General features: G+C 41.1%; 1 protein-coding gene across 1 annotated transcript in view; it reads right to left on the reverse strand.

Moving 5' to 3' along the window:
* Positions 1-16,921, reverse strand: part of LOC132817597 (uncharacterized) — a 173,952-nt gene that overhangs the window by 67,554 nt on the left and 89,477 nt on the right. The window contains exon 6 of the mRNA XM_060828101.1: positions 16,010-16,097. Within this exon, the coding sequence (XP_060684084.1) occupies positions 16,010-16,097 (88 nt within the window). The remainder of the gene's footprint in view (positions 1-16,009; positions 16,098-16,921) is intronic.

The following is a 16,921-nucleotide window of genomic DNA, read 5'->3' on the forward strand; positions in this document are numbered from 1 at the left end:
ACAATTGACTGAGTGGCAGGAAGCAGAAGGTAGTGGTTAAGGGGTGTCTTTCTGACCGGAGGTTTGTGTCCACTGGGGTCCCAGACAGGTCAGTGTTGGGGTTCTTGCTATTTGTGATTCATTTGAACGACTTAGACTTGAATGTAGGTGGGTTGATCAGTAAGTTCGCAGATGATACAAAAATGATGGGTTGGTAATCAATGAGGAGGATAGTATTTAAAATTAGCATGGTCAGCCAGAAGGCTCAAGTGGTCTGAGAGGCTTAAAAGTAAATAAATCTTCCTGACCCGAGGATATGGTTGGGCTGGTCAGATGGCTTGATCAGTGGCAAATGTAATTCAATCTGGATAAATGTGAGGTGATACATTTGGGAAGGACAAACAAGGCAAGGGAATTCGTGATGAATGGTAGGACCCTGCGAAGCACCAAGAATCAAAGGAACATTGATGTGCATGTACACCAACCCCTCGAAGTATCAGTACAGGTGGAAAAAATGGTTAAGAAGACATATGGTATACTTTATAAGTTGAACCATAGCATTTAGAGCAGGGAGATTATATTGGAACTGTATAAAATGTTGGTTCGGCCGTAGCTAGTTTTGTATGTAGTTCCGGAATCCACTTTACAGGAGAGATGTGATAGCATTAGCGAGGCTACAGAGGGGATTTACCAGGATATTGCCTAGGACAGACTAGTGTTGCTTTCCTTAGAGCACAGGAGACTGAAGGACAACATGATTAAAATGTATAAAATTACGAGGGGCATAGATAGGGTAAACAGGAAGAAACTTTTCCCTTTGATGGAGGAATCAATGCCGTGGGGGGTGGTTGGGGGGGGAGATAATTTACGGTTAGGTTTAGAAGAGATGTGATGAAAAACCTTTTCATCCAGAAGGTGGTGGAAATCTGGAACTCACTGAATTTAGATGTACACTTGTGATGCCAAGGTTAAGTGTTGGAAAATGGGATTAGAATAGTTAGATGGTTGTGTTTAACTAGCATGGCCATGATGGGCAGAAGGGTCTTTTTCAGTGCTGTACATCTCTGATTCAGCCACATTTATAGCACTGTGAACAGATTTAGTCTCAAAGTTGTTAAATGAAGAGATGGAGACATTGGAGGAGGTGCACCAACATTGATTAGAATGATCTCAGGACTGAGAGCTTATACCTATCAGTACAGAATTTCTGTAGAAAAGAGGAGACTGTAGATAACCTAATAAGATTACAAAAGGTTTTGACAGGATATTGTAATAAAACGATCAGAACTTTCTCAACCATTTTGACTTGCAGGGCACAGCAGAAGCACAGCCTACAAGAATAGAGGAGTCAATCATAAGTCCAACTGCGGATGGAATAGAATCTTCCTTACTTGTGCAGAGAGTATTGAAAATGGAGAACTCCCCATCACAGGGAGGGGAAAGCAGGGATGCATCCAAAGGAAAACTCCTTAAGCATATGCAGAGAAAGGAACAAAGGATAAATTGGTGGAGTTGAGTTGAAAGTGACTGGGAGGAGGTTCATGTGGAGCATAAACACTAATATGAATCTATTGGGTCAAATTGCCTTGATGTGCTGCAAATAACTTGTAATATTTTGTAATTACAACTAAATAGCAGAAATATTTAACAATTATGTTGTTTTGATATTTACCAGGAAACTAACAGGTGGACATGACATAGAACATAGAACATTACAGCGCAGTACAGGCCCTTCGGCCCTCGATGTTGCGCTGCCCTGTCATACTAATCTGAAGCCCATCCCACCTACACTATTCCATGTACATCCATTTGCCTGTCCAATGACGTCTTAAATGCACTTAAACTTGGCGAATCTACTACCGATGCAGACAAAGCATTCCATATCCTTACTACTATCTGAGTAAAGAAACTACTTCTGACATCTGTCTTATACCTATCTCCCCTCACTTTAAAGTTGTGTCCCCTCGTGTTTGCCGTCCCCATACTTGGAAAAAGGCTCTCCCTGTCCACCTTATCAAAACCTCTGATTATCTTGTATGTCTCTATTAAGTCACCCCTCAACTTCCTTCTCTCTAAAGAGAACGGTCTCAAGGCCCTCAGCCTTTCCTCATAAGACATTCCTTCCATATCAGGCAACATCCTAGTAAATCTCCTCTGCACCCTTTCCAAAGCTTCCACATCCTTCTTATAATGCGGTGACTAGAACTATACACAATACTCCAAGTGTGGCCGTACCAGAGCTTTGTACAGCTGTAGTATAACTTCCTGGTTCCGGAAATCGATCCCTCTATTAATAAAGGCCAAAACACTGTATGCCTTCTTAACAACCCTGTCAATCTGGGTGGCAACTTTCAGGGATCTGTGTACATGGACACCAAGATCTCTCTGCTCATCTGCACTCCCAAGAATCCTACCATTAGCCCAGTACTTTGCATTCCGATTACTCCGGCCAAAGTATTACCTCACACTTGTCCACATTAAAATCCATTTGCCACCTCTTAGCCCAGCTCTGCATCCTATCTATGTCTCTCTGCAACCTACTACATCCTTCGTCACTATCCACAACTCCACCAACCTTAGTGTTGTCCGCAAATTTACTAACCCACTCTTCTAAGCCCTCATCCGAGGTATTTATAAAAATGACGACCAGCAGTGGACCCAATACCGACCCTTGCGGTACACCGCTAGTAAGTGGACACCAAGATGAACATGTTCCATCAACTACAACCCTCTGTTTTCTTTCAGCAAGCCAATTACTGATCCAAACTGCTATGTCTCCCACAGTCCCATTCCTCCGCATTTTGTATAATAGCCTACTGTGGGGAACCTTATCGAACGCCTTGCTGAAATCCATTACACCACATCAACCGGTTTACTCTCATCTACCCGTTTGGCCACTTTGTCAAAAAACTCAATAAGATTTGTTAGGCAGGACCTACCCTTCACAAAACCGTGCTGACTGTCCCTGATCAGATTATTCTTTTCTAGATTTTCTAGACATTGGAGGAAGGCAGAGAAAAAGTCATAGGTAAAGAGACTGAAGGTAGAAATAGGAGAGATAATTGTTAAATCAGTTAAACTTAAGAGCTGATAAAACCTCTGGTCTGGATGAGTTGTATCAGAGCATATAAGAAAATAAGGACAAGGCAGTAAAAATGTTTTATAAAACTTGAAAATTTTAAAGAGCAAAAAAGAGAAAGACAGAGAGCAAAAATGTCTTTTAGATTGAAAAGGAAAAATTGAACACTGCCAATGAACTCCAAATTAGTTACTTAAGGCTGGTGGGAACAAAGAAAGCAAATTCTGACCTAAAGATGTACAGGAAAATTTTCTCAAAAAGCAAAATTTTGTGCAGTAGCTGAATTAAGTTTTGATTTTCAACAAGGCCCCTCCAAGGGGAATTGGTGACAATAATGATTAATGCCATTGGACAAACAATCCAGAACCCAAAGTTAATGTACTGGGTGTAGGTGCGAATTGTACCAAAGTAGATCGTGAAATTTGAATTCAACAAAAATCTGAAACAAAAAGATTAATGGTAACCATGCAAGACTGTTGTAAAAATCTATTTGGTTCACTAATATCCTTTAGGAAATGAAATCCGGCCTACACATGACTCCAGACCCAGAGAAATAAATTTGACTCTGAAATGCCCTATGGGCAATTAGGGTCGGGCAGTAAATTCTGACTTCATGAGCCAAGTCCACATTTCCCGAGTAAATATTTTAAAAGCTGTAAACTAGATTCATGAATAAGGTCAAAGAGTATGTGAAGTCAGGAGACAAATAGAAGAATGGATACAAATTGATCACAAAGATATTAAGACTAGCCACCCAAGAAGTGGATAGCAAGAAGTGGCACTATACTTTATGGTGTAATCTACCTCACAAGCATCTATCAATTGGAATGCTATTAATTGTTTCATAGTGAGACTTCCGCCCTACCTGAGGCATCAGATTTGAATTATGGTCACTGCTGAAACTACAGCCAATCCCCAAAGAAGAGGAGGCTATGTAGGCAAGATTTAAGCTGTCATCGGCAGAGACCAGCAATAGGAGTTACAGGGTGAAAACCTGAGTTTAATATTCCTGAGGGGCAGATTAAAGAGACGTTATGGTTATGAGGAAGGGAGTGCCTCTAACAGCAGGCACAGGGAATCCACAAATATGGTCTCCAGTAACACTAGCCTGACACCAGCCCACCTAGTTGAAGCTGCTAGGTTACATGCTGGGTGTGGGCCTTCTAGGTCAGCATTTATTGCCCATCCCTAATTACCCAGAAGACAGTTCAGAGTCAGCAACCTTGCTGTGGATCTTGAGTCACATTGACACCAAGATTAGGTGAGGACAGTGGGTACCCTCCCTGAAGGACATTAGTGAACCAGATCGGTTTTCTCCTGACAATGGATACATGGTCATCATTAGACTCATTACACTCTTAATTCCAGATTTTTATTGAACTCAAATTTCACCATTCTGATAGAATTCGAACCCAGGTCCCAGGAACATTACCTGGGTCTCTGGATTAACAGTCCAATGATAATACCAAGAGGATGTGGCCTCCTCCCCTCACCTCCTGCTGCAGGCAAAATAGTAGCAGTGGCAAAATTAAGCATTTAAATAAATATTATTATTAAATGACAACTGAAAGGCTTCATTGGGCCCAAGGACAGTCAGGCAACACAGAGACTTTAAAATGAGATATAGATATTGGTTGGACACTAAAGCACAGGTTGCACTTCACAAGACCCCTCCACCTTTCAACATAGCAACCAAGGGAGCACAAAATGTTGCTTGTACTGTTCCATAATGATGGGTGCTAGCATCACTATCATTCATTACTTACATAAATGATTTGGATTTTGGAACAAAACATAATGCATCAAAATTTGCAATTCACATCAAATTAAGGGGTATAGATCATAAGGAGGAAGACTGTGACAAAGTACAAGACAATTAATGACTGACATTTCAACACTTATTTTCCAAGGAATATATAGTCCCCTTATTCCTCCCACTTAAATACATTACCACATACATATTTCTATTAAAATACATTTGCCACTTAAACCCCCAATCTACAAGTTTAACATATTCTTGCATTTTATCATTGTTTTCCTCAGTATTAAATGCACAGTCTTGGGTGCTGTTTTCAGTGGTTGTTTTTCCAAGCGTTTTGACATAAATCTATTTGAGTCAGGAAATAGTAGGGCACAGAAATGAAATGCACACATGATCTACACGTTCTGCCAGTCAACAGTTCGAACATGGGGAAATGTCCAAAAATTGAATTTGAAAATTGTTACTGTGAGTCCCAAACGATGATGGGTTTCACCTCTTCTAATGTTTAGGCTGCTTGTATAATGAAGCCATCAAATCAGACCATCAGGTACTCTCTCCAATGGAGCTCAACACATCAAATACATGCAGGAAGCATGTATAGTGGAGCTTACAACACTTATCACACTTATACTTTAGGTGCCCATAACACCTGTGCTTTCAGCATTGTAATGTTATTAGACTTCTGAGCAAAACAATTTTAATGCAGACACCCACACACACATTCATGAAAATAATTTGAGGCTTTGAGACTTTCAGACATGTGCCTGGAATTTTGATAGGAACATACCCATTTTTTTGAGCAGTAAACAACTGCCAAGATCTCCAATGTGGTATGTAGCACATACAGGCATTTCCAGATTGGAGCATGCTGCCTACTACATTGGATCAGGCTTCTTCACTGCTGTCAAGAATATGCAGCTTTTAAAACAATTGATGTGTGATTAAGTGTCCTGCTCTTCTTAAAGGACCAATTTTGGTCTACCCTCGGGCCTGCCTTCCAAATACTGAATTCACACGATACTCAGCAGAAGGACCCTTCATCAGTAGTATTGGAAGGGATTAAACTGTGCTTACAGTTTGTTATTGCAAGCTGCTGGTTAATCTCTGTGCTTATCATATTTTGTCTGGAAAGTTCAGGTTAACTGCTGAGAGGATTTTGTTAACGTTGCAGCTGTTGGCTAGTTTGTAAATAGTTTGAATGCAGTGATTGGTAGTTTGATGGTGTTGCCTTTGGGACTGAAGATAAGGCAGGCAGCAAGGAATTGAATTGAGTTGAATTGAATTTATTGTCACATGTACCAAGGCACAGTGAAAGGCTTTATCTTACGAGCAATACAGGCAGATCACAGAGTTAAGTAGCATGGATAAGTAAATAATAGGTAAACAGCGGCAAAAACAAAAACACAGCTATAGGCGAATATTAAGAGTTTGCGAATCCATTCAGTATTCTAACAACAGAAGGGTAGAAATTGTAATAAAACCGGCTAGTGCATGTGTTCAAGCTTGTGTACCTTCCCTCGGATGGTAGAGGTTATAGAAAAACATTGCTAGGGTGGGATGGATCTTTAAGAATGCTGGCAGCCTTTCCTTGACAGCGAGCCTGGTAGATGGATTCTATAGATGGGAGGTTGGCCTTTGTGACAGCAGGAAGACAGCAGAGAGCAGGAGCAGTTGTGACAGAGCATGATACAGTGCAGGAGAGCATATAACATGTGTATTCAAGTAGTACTTCTCTTACCTCAAGTTCCCTTCAATGAATGAAACTACAATACTCTACAAGATGCCTGTCACTGAGTTTTATCAACTCATGTGGACACAACTTAAACATGGGCAGAATAGCTGTGACCCTTCACCTTTAATTCCAAGGCTCGACTTGGAGCAGGTAACACGAATGAGTTCAGTTTTAACTACATCATGCATGCCCAGCTAAATGGTGTTTAACCAGATCCTTTTTAGGTCCAGCTCTTGCTAACAGTTTTGTTGGTTATATCAGGAGGGTGTCTTCAATGGAATGATCACTAACCTCCTTCCCTTAACATATTTCTTATAAGTAGGTGACACTTTTGCAAAATATAATTCTACAGGTGTATCAAAAGAATTCTTTTTACACCTTCACAACCCTATCCTGATCTCAAATTTAACAGTGAAATGGAGCAAAGAGCACCCTTTCCTTGGTGTATGAGAAATTAGCCAATGAGTTCTCTAAAGCTACCTACCACAAGTCTACATTCACTGGTCGGCATATCCAGTACAATTGCCATAGTTTCATGTGAAACAAGATTAACCTCATTGGCAACATGAATAGAGCCTTAGATATCGTCTTACTGTGTAAGCTTGGCACAAAGACTGCCTTGCACGATAATGGCTACCATGCTTAAAAACATCACTTAGTATATATCATGCAAACTCATGACAGGGTCAATGGCTGCCATTTTGACCCAAAACGGTGCCAAGGCTAACTCAAATTATCCAGGCCAAATCAAAAAAGAGATTTTGCTCACCACACAGCTGACTAATGTGGTAAACAATGTCGGTGCGAAGCTGGCAGTACATTGGCTATATGCTGACTGTATGCCTCAACAGCTGGTGGACCATATCAAACAACATGTCCCTTTGAGTATGCGCAACTAACTGCAAGCACAGCCAGTTCATAACTGTACAAGTCTGAACTTAATGTTTATTGCTAGATGTGATTCTGCTGCTGGCCAACAATTACTAAACCATCCACACTGCATGAACAATAATACCAGAAACCAATTTAAATTTATCAGTTGGTTTCACAGAGTATTTCATTTGTGTGTGCTGAGGGTAATTTACATATTCATGTCCACTGACCTGGTCTGAGTAGGCAAAATTAGTTTGTGCACATGTTTCTCATTGAGAAAGGTTTGTGGAGATTGCCCATCCTCGCTGCATTCCCCTTGGCAATGTCCCAAACAGTCAGAATTTATTCCCTTATTTAAGGAAAAATATAATTTCATTGGGGGCAGTTTGGAGAAGGTTCACTAGGATGATCCTTGGTATGGTGGGATTGTTTTACGAGCAAAGGTTAAATATGAAAAGTGGATGTATGGAATGTCAAATCAGCCAGGATCCTATTGAATGGAGAGGCAGTCTTCAGGGGCCAAATGGACTACTCTTGTTCCTATTTATTATGGTCTTATCCACCTGGTAATCATCAATCGGTGGCTCAGTGGTTAGCACTGCTGCTTCACAGCACCAGGGTCCCAGATTCGATTCCAGGGCGACTGTCTGTGTGGAGTTTGCACATTCTCCCTGTGTCTGCGTGGGTTTGCTCCAGTTTCCTCCCACCGTCCAAAGATGTGCAAGTCAGGTGGATTGGGGCCATGCTAAATTGCCCATAGTGTTAGGTGCATTAGTCAGAGGGGAAATGGGTCTGGGTGGGTTACTCTTCAGAGGGTCGGTGTGGACTGATTGGGCTGAAGGCCTGTTTCCACACTTTAAGGAACCTAATCTAATGATTAACAGCTCCTGCTGTATTTCTAAGTGGACAATGGTCCAGACTACTCTTTGGAGTGTAGAAGAATGAAAGTGCTCTCATTGAAACACATCAGATTCTTTGGGACTTGACACGGTAAATGTTGAGAGGATATTTCCCCTTCTGGGAGAGTCTAAGACCTGAGGGTGTAGTTTCAGAATACAGGAACACAATTTAAGACTGAGATGAGAAGGAATTTCTTCTCTCAGAGGGGTGTGTCTCATTGGAACTCCCTGCCACAGAGAGCTATGGGGGCAGAGTCTTTGTCTTTATTTAAGGCTGAGATAGAAAGATTCTTGATCAATTGGAGAATCACGAGTTATATAAAAATGCAGAAAAGCGTTCATGAGGAATCAGCCAGGATCCTATTGAATGGGGAAACGGGCTCGGTGGGGGGTGTGGGGGGTTGGGGGGGGGGGGGAGGAGGGAGGGGGAGCAAAGGGACTACTCTTGTTCCTATTTCTTATGGTCTTATCCACTTGGTCTGAGTTTAATCATCCATCTGAGATTAACAATTAACAGATCCTGCTGTATTTCCAAGTCAACCATGGTCCAAACAATCAGCACCTCCAAAGTATTCCCTCTTGAAGTTTAATTTCATACATGCCAGTCTTGACAAGTACAAGTGGAAAAGCATCAAATTTGTGTATCTTTTCAGCAAGGTTTAAAAACAATTTATCAAACAACTCAGTTACAGTTACTTCCAACAATGAACAGAAATAATCATGAATTTCTCTTGTGTAACTTCTAGTGAGTTTTTGTGCTAATTTCCCCATCATAACGTTCTATGAAATATCCCAGTAGCTTGTGAAATGGACCTTTCTATGAGACACTTCAAATGGCTGTATCAGCACCTTGAGCAGCTTTCGATATTGATGGTCTGACTACAGACTGCACCATCTTGCTGTGGGCTAATGCAGTTTAGCCTGGTTTGGTGAGACTATTGATGTCACTGCTGGAGTGGGGCACGTGGAAACTGGTAAACTATCATCCTGAGAGAGGACAGCCATGAAGTCTATTGCCTTCTCTTGGAAGTGAACATCAATACTTATGTGTCTTTGCTCAGTACACAGTAGCTTGCAACAGTGATTCCTGTTCTATGATGGTAGTGATAGATTCCATGCTATTGTGACAGCTGTGAGGATTGTCAGGAGAGGCTATGTGTCGGTGAGTGCCAGTGTTGTGTTGATAGGGCTAACCTGTGTTGGACAGAATGGATTCCATGCACAGCATAAAGCCCTGATGTCAATTGAAGCTGTACTCCTGCATGTTCTGTGAAGGTGAAGGTGTGAGCAGAGAATGAAAGAGCAGTGTCCTTGACAACTTTGTGGTGTCATTGTAAACATGGCCTTGGAGCTAAGCTGCTGGCATTCACTTCCTTTGTAACTGCTTTCTCCTGCCAACAGAAATGTTGCCTGCAGAGCTTTCTTCCAGCTGGGGGAGAAGTGTGCTGTTAATCTGAAGGCATCCAAAACAGCATTGTAAAACCCAGAGATTTCACCTGCAGGTCCAATAGCTACTTCTCTTCTTCCAAGTATTTCAATGTGGTAAGCAACCAGAGAACACCGCCGTGCTCTGTATCTTTAACCAGTGTCACCCTTACTTAGCCCCCAGAATAAGTGTGCTGACAAGAAATATCTCTGGCTGCATGCCTAACTCACAATAAGAAGCATACACATTGAATATTACATACTGCCTTACATTAACACTAGCAGGAATGTTTAAGTACACCTTGCCGCCAGCTTCCCTGTTTGCAGCCAAGCAAAGATCTTGGTTACCACCTTCATGTTGGATGATTCAGGGCTCTGCAGCTAGACTGCATGGGGATAGCAGTCAAGCCTCAAGAATTAAAATGATTACCCTACAATGGATTTACTCTTTTGATTCAACAATCAACGGAGACAGCTTGTTGCAACAGGGAATGATTGAAATCACGTTTTTTTTGTTAAAATAAATCCTGAAATGTTTTTAAAAATACATCTAGTTCTAATGTAGTTGCCAAACAGAGTTGCACTGTGCAGAGAAAGTTGGGCATACATTATAAATGCACCAGTGGTTTCAATGGTAATTCCTGTGACTGATGGTGTATGACAGTTTTTAAATAGTCAATCTGACTGCTAATATAGGAGTGTTAATTAGTGTTAAATGCAGTAATTAGGAATAGCCTCCAAGTAGAACAGCTGAGCTCGTTGCTTGAGGTTCACACCTTTCGAACTATAGTGTTGACATCTCGTGAAGGATGACTGTTCAATCCCCTAGCCGGTATAGGTGATGATGAGTTTTTATCAGTTCCCAGACAAGCTACTATATTGCTTTCAAAGCATCACTTCTTCCTTCCTTCTCCAGACTGGTGCCTGGTAATGATTCTTCAACTGTACTTTGAAAAGAATCACACTCACGTTGGCTGCCTGATGTTGTGATATTTTCAGCATTTCTTGTCAGCTTTTATATTCTATGGGCCACGTCTCATACTGCTGAAGGTAAGGGATAATATAGTGGTGCTGACTGCACCCAATGCTTGAACTACCTCTCAATAATTTTAGTGGCAATACTAGGCCGAATCTTCCCCTGGACTCAGGGAAACTCACGATTCACAAACAGCAAACCTGACTTCATGCGCCATTTTAGTCTTTTCAAGATGGGGTGGAGGTCGCAGTATTGTTTGCAATCTACCTTAAAGTATATGAGGAGTGTAGGTGCAGAGATAAGCCAGTCAACACTCATCCCCTTATCTCAGTTCATGCTCCCTCACATCAACCATGCCACATTTACCATCTGGGATGGCAGTACTGTCCTATTGAGGAGACTGGGCCTGTATTCTTTGGGGGTTAGAAGAATGAGAGGTGATCCAATTGTAATTCACTATGTTCTTAAAGGGCTACACAGGATACATACAGAAAGACTGTTTCCCCTGACTGGGGAGGACTGCTGATTTGTGAAGGGTTTGGCAGAGGTGGGTTGTTCAGAACCAGAAGACATAGTCTTAGAATATGGGGCAGACCCATTTATAATTGAGATGAGGAGGAATTTCAGAGGGCAGTGCATTTTGGGATATATATCCAGGAAGGCTGTGAAAACTCAAATAAAAACAAAAAGTGCTGGAGAAACTCGACAGGTCTAGCAGCATCTGTGCAAAGAGGAACAGAGACAACATTTCAAGTCTAATGTGACTCGTCAGGAGAGTTCAGTGCTCTGAAGAGGAGTTATGTCAACTCGAAATGTTAAAACTGTTGAGTTTCTCCAATGTTTTTCGTTTGCAATTGTCAACATAGAATCATAGATCCCTACAGTGCGGAAGAAGGCCATCAGCCTATTGAGTGCACATCAACCCTCTGCAGAACATCCCACTCAGACTCGCCCCATCCTGTACCCTGCATTTCCCACGGCTAAATCAACTAGCCTGTACATCACTGGACACTGTGGGCAATTTAGCACAGCCAATCCACCTAACCTGCTCTGGACTATGGGAGGAAACCGGAGCAGCTGGAGGAAACCCATGCAGACACAGGGAGAATGTGCAAACTTCACGCGGAACAGTTGGCCAAGGCTGGAATCAAACCTAGGTCCCTGGCGCTGTGAAGTAACAGTGCTAACAATGAGCCACTCTGCCACCCCAACTGCAGTATTTCACGTCTATTTGTTTGTGCAAGCTCAGCCACTGAGTTTGTTTAACATAGAGATCAATATCTTTCTAGATACTAATGACTTCAAGAAATATGGTGAAAGTTTGGGAAAAAGATATTGAAGTCAGTGATCCAGAATGGTGGTGCAGCTTTGTGGGGACTGATCAACCCACTCCTGCTCTTATGTTTCCAATTAAAATACACCTACATAACAATACAATACCAAATAATGATAGTTAAATGCAGGGGACCAATTTATAATTACTTTCATAATGTTGTATTTTTCGGCAGGCATTCTATTTTCTTCACAAACCATCAAACCAGGCTGATTTAATTGATTCTCAGAATCCTGTGTCATCAAAAAAAATGGTGTGGCAGAAGAAATCTCATTGTCATCCCTCTTTGAAAGTGGGGAACCCAACCTCAAGAGGATACATTTTGTATGTGAATCATGACCAACCACAAAATGTCCAAAGGAAAACTGAAATGGGGTGAGGAATGCAAAGGGATGTCAGATATGCTTTACGAGAAAACAAAGTATGCTCGCTGACACACCAGAATGTACCTCTGAACCCATATGAAAGCAGCACAATTAACTCTTTCCAAGTTAAATAGCGACGGGAGAAATTTCACACATGAACAGTAATTTAAATCTCTACTTCAGATTTCCCTGTTTTGCATCATATTCCCTTTTGCACTTTGTTTCAGGAAAACAAAAGTACTGTACAAGAGCCAATTAGTCAAGAATTCAAATAACAGTTTTTATGAGAGTTTGAAAGGATACACAGAAGAGAGCAAATAAGCTAGTCTTGGTACTTTGGAGCCAGAAATAGGAGGGATTATCATTGAGAATGAGAACATTGTAGAAATTTTGAGCAAGTATTCTAAACTTGTCTTTGTGGTGGAAGACAGGAAGTACGTACCAGAGATAAGTGAAAAGAGTGCCCAATAGAGCTCATTCCACTGCTCCACTATGTGATCTCAATGTTATTATAATTACACAGGTTTTCCCTGAGCACTTTCCTTGCCTGGTTGATGCACTGTAATTATAAAGCTAACAAAGGCAAGAACTTCCATCTCACTGAGGGTACTTTTGTCTAATACACATCCAAATATCTGTCCTGAAAACTTTACTTGTTTTTGCATCACAGCAGCTAAGACAATTCACAATATTCCAAAACAGTCAACAATATTCCACACAATATCCCGCAGTATTGAAAAAACAATTTGCCTTATTTCCCAATGTTAAAGGACCATTTAGAAAATTCCAAGTTCTAGATCTGAAACTTTATCTTCATCATAATCTAATCATACCTTTTCCGTGTACCAGATTTTGCGGTAATCTGTCCATTAATTTTGAAATATATAGTTTACACACAAATTGACTGATAGAGAGGCACGAAAACATGACCGCGAACTCCCTTCAGTGATGGAAGCATTAAATAGTAACCAAGATAATAATAAGCATAAGAACTTGAAAGTAATTACTAATAGAACAGGAAACAAATATCAGAGACACTGAAAGTAAAAAGACAAAAATGATCAATATCTTAGGATTCCAGAAAGGAAAATTGGAGTGTTGACATTCTAGGTTTACCAAAATTTGTTAGAGTCTATAACAGTTCCATTGGATTAAGTTCGCAAATATAACACTGCTACTCAAGGGTAAGGAAAAACACAGAACTACACGTCAAAGAGTCTGACGTTTGTTGTCAGGAAAACGCAGGAATCTGATATCAAATTATTTTTGAAAATGAACTTAGACAGAGGTTACATGGTTTTGTATTTGAAAGACGAATTGTGTTTGACAAATGCTTTTTACAGTTGCAAATGGGAAGATAGATAGAAAGAATCCTGTAGATGTATAATGCCTATACCATTCGGGGACAAGTTAAGAAGCATTTCCACACACAAAGAGTGGTAGAAGTTTGGAACTCTCTTCCACAAATGGTGGTGGATATTAGATCAGTTGTTAATTTTAAATCTGCTATAGATAAATATTTGTTAAGTGAAGGTCTTAAGGGATATGGGCCAAAGGCAGGTATAAGGAGTTCAGCCATAGACCAGCCATGATCTCATTGAATAAAGGAACAGACTCGCGAGGGCTGAATGGCCTACTTCTGTTCCTATCTTCATATATTCCAAAAAATCCATTTGATAAGGGATCATTCAAAAAGTTAAATACAAGAAAAAAAAGTGAAGATAATTTATTAATATAGATGAATGACAGAATTGACACAGTAGTTAATTGACAGAAAGCAAAGAGTAGTGATGACAGGCCAGTTTCAAATTAGCAGCTGCAATTTTATTTATTATTCATAGGATGCTGGCATCACTGGCTGGGCTATCACTTATTCCCCATTCCTGGTTGCCCTTCAGAAGGTGACGGTGAGCTGTTTTTTGAACCACTGTAGTCCATGTGCTGTAGGGATACTCCCTGTGCTGTTAGGTAGGGAATTCCAGGATTTTAACCCTGTGACAGTGAATGAATATTTCCAAGTCAAGATGGTGAGTGGTTTGGAGGGGAACTAATAGGTAATGATATTCACTTGTATCTCCTGCTCTAAGGGGAATAGTTCTTAGTTGACTCAAGGAGGACAATGATTTGTCAGGTGGATGTCACCAAAGTTAGTCAAGAGTATTGTTGGATCTCAGTCCAGGGTTTTAGCAAATGTAGTCAGGTGCTTGATGTGATCAGGGTCTGTGAATGTATGTCCTCACATAACTGGGCCATGGTCAGTCTTGCAGGATGAGTGCAACCAGTCTGAAGAATACGTAAGTCAGCCAGGGAGCTGAACAGAAATCAGTCACGGGCTAATCTATCCTCAATCTGGAAAGTTGGTGAGGTATCCCAAGTGAGTGGGGAAGAAGAGCAGAGGGAAGGAAAGGAGCATGGGGTGGGTGAGAACCATGGAGGAACGATGCTGCATGCAATAGTGAGAATGGTCCACTATGAGCCTTGATGGGAGATGGGTGCAATGCCAGAGTTAGGGTGAGCGTGAGGTAGCAGAGAGGAAATGGTGGCACTTAACCTTATAAATCCAGAAATGATTAACTTTCTTGCGATATTGACGCATATTCCTCTGGGCCGTGAATCTACACTGACCAGGTAACTCCTTCAGACTAGGCTAGCAAAACTATGTGTCATGGTGTCCTCTGATAATCTTGGGAAAGAGAACCACTTCTCTATCACCCAATCCACAAAGACCATCAAGTTCCTGTCTATGAATAGGGTGCTAACCTGCCTTGCTCAGCTTTGTTTGGAACTGCACAGCAAGAGTAAGTGCAGTTCTCAGCTTGAAGTGTTTGAAATGATGCACAACTGATATTTAAATATGGCAGGCTCAGCAGAAATGTCATAAAGTCCCATGAGCAGCAAAGACTTCCAACTTTGTCGCATGTGGGATTGAGAAAGAGTGACACTGTGGAGGTGTAATACATAATTAATTCGGTGAACACTGGAGAAATGTCTGAGAGCAGTCACGGGGGTTTACAGACTCCCTGAAATTTCCCAGTATTAATATTTCACCAAAGTCTGGGAAGATTCATCCCAATAAATTGTGTGAAAATCTAGTCAGCATTCATTAATATTTGAGAGGATGTCCTCCTGAAGTACAAGTACCAAAACAGGGAATCACTGAATTGAAACAATTATGCATTGAAATACTTGTGTCAAATCAAATGCTGTACTACTAAACATGGCATGTTTTGCACAGAAGTTGACTGTTTCTTTCTGTTGATGATATGGTCCTTGCAGTCAAAATCAGTGGCCAATTATTGCTTTATGTAACAGTGTTCCCAAATGTGGACATGAATACAATTGGGTGTTAAAGCTTCTTCCATCTAATTACCCTTGAGCTTTTTTGCAAATGAATAATTACACTGATCTGTACACTAATAGATCCTGCAGAAAGGGTAATAAATTATTTCCAAATAAGATAAAATCAAGCGTGACATTGTCTAATTAATTTCAGGGAGTTTTATTTTTGAGAAAAGAATATAGCCTTCCGTTGGGAAATGGGCTATTCATTGAGCGACTGATAACATGTACGAGGGAGAGAACCCACCTGCATTCTGTCTGGAGGCTAACATCGCAGTGTAACCTGGTAGGTGATAATCTAACTTCCAGCGCAGTTCCCTTGCTGCACGTTCCTCCTGTAACAAAATGGCCAAAGAAGCGCAATTATGTCGATTTTTTATGAAGATGCTGTAGCCTAGATTTGTCTGTCAAACAAAACTAAGGATTTTTTACATACAACATTTTGAAGTAACTGCGGAATTGCCAAGTTCCCTAAAGCTATGAATCTTGATAGAGACAAATGAAAGAGACAGTGTCTTGGTGCTTTAAATTGCTTGCTTCCCTCTCATTGGCCACACGTCTATGCCTGCTTTCCTCCACAGTGAATTCCCAATTTCAATTATGGAGTGGTGGCAGGTAGAGAGTATGATGTTCCCCATAGAGTACTAAAGCAAGGAAATGACGGTATGCCTGATGTGTTACAAAACACTGATCAGGCATCATGTGGAATATTGTGTTAAAATCTGAATATGACATCCTTTTTGAAGCATGAAAGCTATAAAAATGGTAAATGAATTCACTGCATCAGTGAAAAGGATGCTGGCTTTTGCTTCTGTGGGACGTTTCAACAATAGGCTTGTACTTAGAGCAAAGGCTAAGGTTAAAGGGAGATTTTGCAAAGGGTTCAGGAGGTGGAATTTATTGAGTTGCTCACTTATTTAAGTGGCCATTTGCAGACCTTCCCTGGAATTGAGGAGCCCTGGTTTGAAAATCCAGCTCACCCAGAGATGCTGGCTGTCAGCTCTTTTGCTCATCGATGCCACGAGGGTGGTGATGGCTGTTGCGGGAACAACAGCCACCAGAGGCACGGGGGGGGCAGAGGTGTTAATTATAGGATGGACCATGGGCTGGAGATTAGAGGGTAGGTGAGGGTGGTTGACAGCAAGGGCAACTCTCAACA

The sequence above is a fragment of the Hemiscyllium ocellatum genome, chromosome 7 (assembly GCF_020745735.1).
Source record: "Hemiscyllium ocellatum isolate sHemOce1 chromosome 7, sHemOce1.pat.X.cur, whole genome shotgun sequence".
NCBI classification, from domain to species: domain Eukaryota; kingdom Metazoa; phylum Chordata; class Chondrichthyes; order Orectolobiformes; family Hemiscylliidae; genus Hemiscyllium; species Hemiscyllium ocellatum.